Genomic DNA, 9,554 nt, shown 5'->3' with positions numbered 1-9,554 from the left:
AGGTGGAGCGGATGGCTCTGCTGGTGCCGGAGGTTGAGTCGACCTCCTTGTGGCAGCGTCTTTTCATGGACGCCCACGGGGTCTACGGGGAGGAACATGCACGTCCCTTGGAGGAGGGACTTGGTTTTCGCGCGGAGGCGGGGGCTGAGCCACCTGCGCCTCTGCGGCTATCCTTGTCAACTCCTCATTCCGTTTGTTGGCCTCTGCTAACAGCTGCTTCAATTTTCGGTTTTCAAGTTCTACAATAGGAACATACCGCTCAGGATTGTAATACATATCCTCATCCCTTGGTGGAGGAGGTGGTCCCTGGGAATCAGAAGACCCACTTCTCTCTTCAACATCCGGGTTCTCCATTGGCTGTTTTCCAGGACGTCTTGGGTAATTTTCTTCAGGTGTGTTCTGATTGTTAGTGGCCATGAATTTTCAGGGATGAATGCTTAAGGCTCTCAATGAAAGCACCAAACTGTTGACGCCGTTTTTCGTCAACAGTGAAAGAAGAGCACGTAAACAATTATTAGTAATGGCCAATTAAAATATGGCAATATAAAGCACGATTTTTTACGTGGTTCAACAGTTAAATCTGCCTAGTCCACGAGTCTCTGTTATTAAACTCAAGATTATCTCTAAAAATTCTTAAGCATGAATTCTTCAGAGTTTTCTCTCAAGGTTCAGAATTTCGGTCCCTTACAATGGTGCACGACTTCTCTATTTATAGAGAATGATACAGAATACTATCCCACATATTTTGGGTAGTTACTCTTTTTGGTGTAAATAAAATAAATAGCTTTAAATGCATGCGATCCAATATAAAAGGAAACGTCCCCTGAAGACCAGGGGGCGTATAACTAATCAAATAATATCCCATGATTTTATGGGATTTACAATAATAAATGCAAAACACGCCCTTTATAAACAACACTTATAGATATTCAAAGTCATTATCATATATCTCCAAGGCCTTAATCTCCCAGATTTCTCATCAGCTTTCGAGCTAATGACATCTCCCGAGGTCACATGGCTTCGAGGTCGTACGCGTGTCAGGCTCGGCACCCTTGATTCGAAGTCTTCCCTAAGGACAGATGCGTCTCGGGAGCTACCCTTCGAGATCGTGAATATTTCGAGGCCACCGCATTCGAGGTCATATCGAGTCTTGCAAGCTCGATATTTAGTCCTGGAGCATATTTCAAACTTTACGAGTCCATTCGTTGCGAATCCAACTTTCGAGGTCACATTTAACATAGCTCGAAATCTGGGTATAACATATTTAAATGTTATAAAATATTATTATGATAATAATATATAATCTTAATTTTTCACTAATTATATTAATATGAATTCAAATATTATAAAATATTATTATGATAATAATATTTAATACAAAATTAGACATTTAATACTTATATTAATATAAATTTAAATATTATAAAATATATATAACAAATAATCTTAATTTTTATTAAAAAAAATTATCATTTATGTTTTAAAAGGTTATCATATTATATATCCATATATATATATATATCATAAATAATATTTTTGTTTAATTTTTCTTTTAATATGTTTGTGTCATTCTTTTATATATAATATTATTTATTTATTTGAAATTTATATGACAATGATACAAATTTAATAATAATTAATAAATTCTATAATAAAAATAAGTAAATGCGCATTACACGTTGTTTGAATCTAGTATATATATATACAATGCTTAAATGGTTTTCGAGCGAATGTCTTTAACCCCTAGATCTCTCTCATTCCATGCGAAAAATAATTCTATATTTGTTGAAGTCCAAAAATAATGTCTAAAGATTTTCTATTTTCCAATAGAATCGCATTAGGATTAAGTCCGCTAGAGCTGTTGCATTCTTATATTTTAGAAAAGAGAAATTACAGTAAATGACCAAAAACAAAGGCATCGAGAAGCTAATGTCATAATTTTTAATTAAAATTGTAGAGAAATGATCATTTTACATTGTTGATTACCTAAATTGCTCATTTCTATAAAAAAAAATTATTTGTTTAGGAGCGTATAACTTTAATATAGTGGTACATGTATATTAGTTTTGTTTAAATTATTTTTATTTTAAAGTTATGTTGATTTTTTAAGTTTTTTATGGGTTATTGGTATATTATTGTTTATCCAAAATATTTGCATGATAACGTAGCACGGTCGAGGCGCACGTGGATAGCACATGACTTATTATTGCTAGAGAACTGGTCGACCAACGATCAGGTAGCAAAAGCTCGATGGGCGCAAGAAATATACTGAACAGTAAAGAAGATGTGTTGACATATGGGACTAGATCTAATTGTAGGAACAAAACTAGAATTCAAATGTCAATATGAGTCGGATATTTGACCCTCTTTATATGTAAATATCATTATTTATGTTATTGTTCAAATATGCATGTAACAAAACTTGAACATGGCCCATATGTACATCTTGGAGCCTATAAATATGAATCATGGGATTCATTGAGAGATACGCAATAATTAGTATTCGGAGAGAACAAGTGTTTTTATACACGATTTTTGTATTTCACTTTAGAGCTTGTGAAACTTAGTGAACCATAGTTTGCTGATCGCAGGTTTTAGAGCTTATCAATAAAATCACTAAGTGGATGTAGGTTATTACCAATCTCTGGAGTCAAACCACTATAAATTTTTTGTGTTGTTTTAGTTCTTGCATTCAGCTTATTAATTCTTATTGTTTTTAGTGATTCTGTATCATTGACTAAATCGTGAGTCAATAATTATTTTCCAACTAGTGTATATATTTTTTGTGGTATGATATATCATTTTTTTTATATTTAGTTTCTATCTTATTATACCTAATGGTAGTATATAATTTTGTTAGCAAAGTATATACATTTTGAGTAATAATTTTATATGTTTTGTTGGTATATTATATTTTAACTGAGTATATGTATTTTGTGGTATGACATATCATTCAACAACTCATAAAAAATGAAAAAAAATCAAAATAACTTTAAAATAAAAGCTAATTAAACAAAACTAATAGACATATACCATAATATTAAAATATTTAGAATAAAATAATAATTTACTATAAAGTATTTTTGATAATATATAATATTAAAATAGTAGTTAGACTATTTTACTACAAAATTAAAAATATAAATATTTACTTAATTTCACACACCATTAATTAATTAATGTCATTTTTTTGGAGTAAGTCCCTTTAGAAAATTATTGGGATTGAAAAAATTGACAAATTGTGAATACAACAAAAATAATAATGGTAATTAGAGATAGTACGACTAAATATTGTTGGCTCTCAATTATTGTTTTTGGCACTTTTCAATATCACATATATTATTAATACTTGGATCATATAGTTAACGTTAAAGGATCAACGAATCGTAATGACTAATTGACAACGTCAATAATATATATATATAAATGCATAGTCCATGAAAATGGTGGAAATTTAGTGGTACATTTTTTAATTATGACTACTTGACAAGCTAAAATGATATTTGTTTTTGAATATTTCTATATGATACGAAAACAATAATTTCCCATCAATTTATTTTTCTTTGTTGAATCTAAAGTTTGAATTCAAAAACGAAACATCAGGCCATTAATAAAAGATCTATGGTTTAAATTTTGAAAACAGGGTTCAGAATTTATACAAGCAGTTCACCACTTTTAAGCTAAGAAGCTACGTAGTCTTTATTTAATTCTTTGGTAACGTTTTCAGTTTTTTTTTTTTTAACTTTTATTACTTTCTTATACGACCAACATTAATGAGTAATCAACAAACCTTATTATTTAAATCAAAATGATGAATTACCTCATGCGATGAATTATTCGATCCATGACAAGGTTATTGGATATTTTATATGAACAAGTAGCTAGGTTGCTTTTAATATTTATTAAGTGGGTCATGATAAGTCAGAGCTTAATCTTAGAAATTAAGATTGGTATTATAATATTGCCTCTTCTTTGTTTGACAAGTTAAAGACCAATAATATTGGTAGCAGCCACTTACTGCTTATGATGCTTCCAACTGATTTTACAACCATTTATTTAATACTCATTTATAAATAATATTTATAATTCTACCAAGTTCAACTTATTAAATGCTTGTTTTTTTTTCTTCTTCTTCCAATTATATTACTATATTTTATTTGAAAAATTCCTCTTCCAATTATTAGTAGTATATATTTTCAACTTTCTTCGCCATCACTATTTTCCTAGAAATTATTTTTATAAGAGACTAAGTCAAACCATTAGTCATCACAGCCAAATTAAACTTCTAAGGGACAAAATGAAAAAATATTAACAAAACAAACTTAATTCAGTACGTAATTGACGAAATACTTAATTAGCATCAATTTGCTCACCAGCTTTTTTTATTTTCTATCATTTAAGTTTAAATATTTACTCCTCCACATTAACTGATCCACCGTAAGATCAGTTGCAGCAACTCATTTTTTAAATATATTTTTACATGTAAAGGAAAAAAAAAACCATCGGAAACTCCACAGTAACCATACGTATCAATAGTTTAATATATATATTTAATGGATCAAGCCATTTCTTATTATTGGGGTTGAAATATATATTAGATTAATACCAGAAGAATAATATACATATGAAATAGTGTACTGAGGCAGTTAGCTACCTTTCTTTGTATTCTTTCTTTCCACACATATTCTATTCTTTATATTATTTATGATCTACTATTGTATTTAAATAGAAACTTTATAATGCCCAAACAAATAGAACTATTCGTATAAAAAAAAAAAATATTTCTCTTCTTTAAATCTCTGTGATTGCCCATACTTGAATCAAAAGCAAATTGGGTTCTCATAAAGGTATTTTGCACAGCAAATACAATGTCTATTCTTTAAAGTATACAAGGATTAAGCATAAGACAAGATAGTTACGCTGTTAGTTAATTGTTTTTAATATCTTTTGTTATAACATAAAAATATATATGTACAGAAATAACCTGATTTATAATAATGCAAACGGTACGAACACATTAGAGAACTAATCATCAAGCCACGTGTCAAATACCCAATTAGTTAGGCTGGCGAAATCACAAAATAAAAATTCTAAACCTTATCATTGTCAAAATGGTGATTAGGCTTGATACATTATGCTTTTATATGCATGTCCCAAGGTTCTGAAGAAAAGTGGTCCCACCCAATAATTCATTCATATCTATCTGTTTCTCTCTCTCCAACCTATCATTAAAGCCTGCATGACTTCAATTATTGCAATGATCCCAAAAGCATGACATATCTGACCTGGTCACATCCTCTAGATGCGTATTTTAATTACAACCTGTTTACAAAAAGCTATCCCACGCGCGTTGGACCACCACCCTCTTAAAAATAAAAATAAAAATTATTAAGCTATATTTATCCAAGAATAATATTGTACAACATACACCTATGAATACTTATTATAAATTAAAATAAAACTCAAAAGTAGTTCAATACCCATCTACATAAAAATTGTCAATACCCAGTAACATAGTTTTGTAAAGCCTTTTACTTTTCCTTTTTCCTATCAAGTAGAAAACTAAATAGTGTATTTAATAACCACGCACAGGTACGTTTGCTTTATTTTAATTTTTTTGAGAGTTGAATACATGAATAGAGTCGAAGCATAATGGAGTCCATTGGATGCCATTTCTGTGGTGACCATTTATGATAGTTTCAAGGAAGTTTGATGGCTATGGCTATGGCTATGGCTATGGCTAAGCTACTATGCATATACCTTTTAGCTACTTAAAAGACACAAAAGCAACATGCCCCCGTAAAACCACAAAAGGAGAAAAATACTAAAAAAGACTTCTCCTTGAAATAGTAAAAGATGGTCGCTTTGTCTGCCTAAGTAAAACATATTATAAATGGTCAAATCTCCATGCTAATCCGACGAATGCTTATCTCTCTGTGCTTTCCTAGCTTCTTCTGTTCACACATGCATTTATATCATCCTTTTTCAATACTTCCCGAATATAGGACTAGTATTTAGCTTTTGTCTCCACCCAATTACTTGATGACACGTGGAATAGTAGTTGGTAAAGTTACATTTCTCTGGTTGGTGAGTCAGCGCGCGGTCTAACTCTCTCCATCCGTCCATCCGTCATAGTCTTTCCAATTCAAAATGCGTCACTATAATAACTAAATAAAGAATAGGATATGTATATATAGAGAGAGAGAGACAAGCACTTTGAAACTGCAAAAAGCTTTGGTTAATTGGTTATCATTTGAAAACAAACAAAAACAAACAGTGGAGTAATGTTAACATAATATTATATAATTTTGAATTGCGTTTGGTCCAAACACATTTGTCGTTCCCTTGATATTATCAACATGATGATGGCAATAATAAGTCGTCAGGGCCCATATGATCCCAGCCGTTGAATGAGAGTGATCATTTTCTTTCACATGCTAACATATTATCATGATATGTGGCCCTTAGTTTGTTAGGAAACACAATAATTTCGCAAATTAAAACCAGGGAAACATAATCACATAACATAATATAATTACCCATCAATTACTTAATAATTAATTTATTCAACTGCGGCAACTGGTCCATACGAAGCATGGCATGGCTCTATATATATATATATGTATACCTGTGATGGTTTATATCATATATATATATATATAATAATAATAAAACAAAACATTCTGTCGACCATCATAAAACAAATACTCGATCATCATAATCATGATCATCATCTGCATTAATTAGGTATCCATACGTTAAATGATTAGTTATATTTCCTTTTCATACACCAAAAAATATATCGTTACGCCAAAATTATCCGTATATTTAATTCTGTTGATATGTTCTTATCTTATCTTGTACTATATATTATACTTTCACAATACTTGACGTTTTTATAATCTACAATTTTTTTAATATTTATTATTTTATTCGTTGTATAAATACCCTCTCATGTATAAACCGCGGTATAATTAAATAGTTTCACGTGCATTTGTCAACCTGGATTTTGTCGGTCAATCTTTATTAGCACCCCTCAAAAGAGAAATTAAAAAAATATATATTATAAAGTTTTAAGAGGGTGTGGTGGTGTCCATGATTTGATTATTATTATTATAATATATTATACTTTTTTCCACGTCAAAAAGATCTGATCATAGGGTTCTTCACCTTCTTTTTAAAGTCCTCAGTTTTCCTACTTTTTTCTCCAAAAACAATAGTCATCGTCAACCTAGCTAGCAAAACCTTTTCGAAGAAAGAAAACCCTTGTCTGGTTTTTTTCCTAGTATTATCACAGTAAAAAAAAGAAGAATGGAGCTAGCTCTTAGTTTAGGCGAGACAACTCCGACGACGCCGTTTTCGTTTCTTCACAAAGCCCAGAAGATCACTAATAATAGCACTAATCTCAATAACAACCAGGCCGAGCTAGGATTTTGTATGTCCTTGGGAAACTCTGCCTTCAGTTCAAGATCATCGTCGTCATCAGATCAAGATCATCAAGATAAAAAAGATCACGATCTTAGTAGGCCGGTTTCTTCATCATCAGATCTCCAGCTTCCTCTTCAGCTTGATCTATTACCTTCTGCTCCAGTTCCCCGTTCCCAAACCACCTCACAGCTTCGCTTTCCCTGGCTCACTGATAACTGTAAGAATATTTTCCCAGCAAACTTAACACCTTGTTTTTTTTCTTCTTCTATGAGCCCTGCTACGGTTTAGTTCTGAAGTTTTGTTACAATCGATTGTCATATATATATATATATATATATAAATTTACATGTATTTTTTCTATGCCTTGTACAGTGGTGATATCTGAACCAGTCGGTTCTTCAGGTACTATTATTGGACCTGGAAAAGGGTTCGACGTGAACCGGTTACCGGCGGTGGGGGCCGTCCCGGAGGAGACCGAAGATGGAATCACCATATCTTCCCCCAACAGTACTTTATCATCGTTTCACATGGATTTCTGCGTTAGAAGTAGTAGTAGTGGAGGCGTAAGGACTAGTAACAAGAGAGATCATAGTAATAACAATATGGAGTGTGAGACAGAGAGAGCAAGTTCTAGAGCGAGTGACGATGAGGAGAACGGGTCAACTCGGAAGAAACTTAGGCTCTCCAAAGAACAGTCCGCTTTTCTTGAAGAGAGTTTCAAAGAACACAGTACCCTCAATCCCGTAAGTAGTCAAAGTATATATATTATATATTTTACGTTTGTTTTTCGTACTGGATATTATATATGATATTATTCTTGTTTACTTATGTTATTTCGTGGAAAGTTGATTAAACCAACGGTGAGATTTTTACAAAATAATACGACTTTACCTAAGAATCGATACAGATAATAATAGTAGTGAAAGTATTATTACACCGGCATAAATTTTTATTTACTTTTATATTGTTTTGCAGAAACAAAAGGTTGCGCTAGCAAAACAGCTAAATCTTCGTCCGCGCCAAGTTGAAGTGTGGTTTCAGAACCGAAGAGCAAGGTATTAATAATTAACAAATTCATTCACTGTTTGTTTCTCGGCATTTGGCTCACACTTTCTCGGAAAAATAAACTTTCTTTTAACATATTTTTTCCCTCAATGAACAGGACCAAGTTGAAACAAACGGAAGTAGATTGCGAGTACTTGAAAAGATGTTGTGAGACGTTGACCGATGAGAACAGAAGATTACAAAAGGAACTTCAAGAACTAAGAGCCTTAAAAACCTCACAACCCTTTTACATGCAACTTCCGGCCACCACTCTCACTATGTGTCCTTCTTGCGAGCGCGTCGCCACCGCTGGTACCGGTACCGCTGCCGGATCCGCCGCTAATTCCGGCAACCCTTCTCCACACCGATTCTCTCATGGCCAAGTTGGGAAAGGTGGTTCATGAAATCATTAACTTATAATAGTAGTAATATAAAACTTCTATATATTTTTTTCTTTTAATTTTGTAAATACCTTTTGGTTTTTGAGCCAATATATCCTTCTTTTGAATCCGGTTAAATCTCTCCCTAGCTAGTTTTAGTTATGAATTTTTTGAAGAGAAAGAAAAAGAAAGTAATGAGAAGGGTGACATAATATTTTGTTATTTGGTGATCATAATGTAGAAAAAAAGAAAAAAAAACATTTGTTGGTTCTTTTAGAGTTTAGGGATAATTATTGATTTTGTTTGTTATGACATGAAATTTATTAATATTAAATCGTGTTAGTTATTTACGATATTGTTACAAGTTCTTCCATAATTCTTGTGATTAATTAATTTGCCTATAATCGCGGCCTAAATTGTGATGCGTTACTATATCTTCATAATATAAATCAATATGACATAATTCAAAATTTTGATCAATCAAAAATAATTGTTTCATATTGGATTTTGTGTTAACTAATTTTTAACTAATATACACGTTCTTCGAAAAATAAAATAGAGTTACTATGCGGAATAATACAGACAAAAACAAGTAAATCCATATCATGAAAAACTAGAAGTGATTTGGTAATTTATCAAAATGGGCACTTGGTATTTCCCATTTGTTACCCTCAGCCTAAATTCAAATTTTTAAATATGATT

General features: G+C 31.7%; 1 protein-coding gene across 2 annotated transcripts; it reads left to right on the top strand.

The window, feature by feature from the left end:
• Positions 1 to 7,150: 7,150 nt before the first annotated feature.
• On the top strand, positions 7,151 to 9,202 carry LOC133823427 (homeobox-leucine zipper protein HAT14-like). 2 transcript variants are annotated; one of them, XM_062256199.1, is made up of 4 exons: positions 7,151 to 7,645; positions 7,831 to 8,171; positions 8,404 to 8,483; positions 8,591 to 9,202. In XM_062256199.1, the coding sequence occupies exons 1-4, from the start codon at positions 7,312 to 7,314 to the stop codon at positions 8,874 to 8,876; spliced, it is 1,041 nt and encodes a 346-aa protein (XP_062112183.1). In that variant the 5' UTR covers positions 7,151 to 7,311; the 3' UTR covers positions 8,877 to 9,202. The 2 variants fall into 2 exon arrangements, with proteins under 2 accessions (XP_062112183.1, XP_062112182.1); XM_062256198.1 differs by having other exon boundaries at positions 7,158 to 7,645; positions 7,801 to 8,171.
• Positions 9,203 to 9,554: the final 352 nt, after the last annotated feature.

This window comes from Humulus lupulus, chromosome 3, assembly GCF_963169125.1.
Source record: "Humulus lupulus chromosome 3, drHumLupu1.1, whole genome shotgun sequence".
NCBI classification, from domain to species: Eukaryota; Viridiplantae; Streptophyta; class Magnoliopsida; order Rosales; family Cannabaceae; genus Humulus; species Humulus lupulus.
Note: the sequence above shows the minus strand (reverse complement) of the source record. Positions and strands in the feature narration are given on the sequence as shown.

Coding starts and splice junctions, on each gene's coding strand:
- LOC133823427 (XM_062256198.1), top strand. CDS start 7,312: ATGGAGCTAGCTCTTAGTTTAGGCGAGACAACTCCGACGACGCCGTTT. Junction 8,172..8,403: donor AACACAGTACCCTCAATCCC/GTAAGTAGTCAA, acceptor ATTGTTTTGCAG/AAACAAAAGGTTGCGCTAGC. Junction 8,484..8,590: donor TTTCAGAACCGAAGAGCAAG/GTATTAATAATT, acceptor CTCAATGAACAG/GACCAAGTTGAAACAAACGG.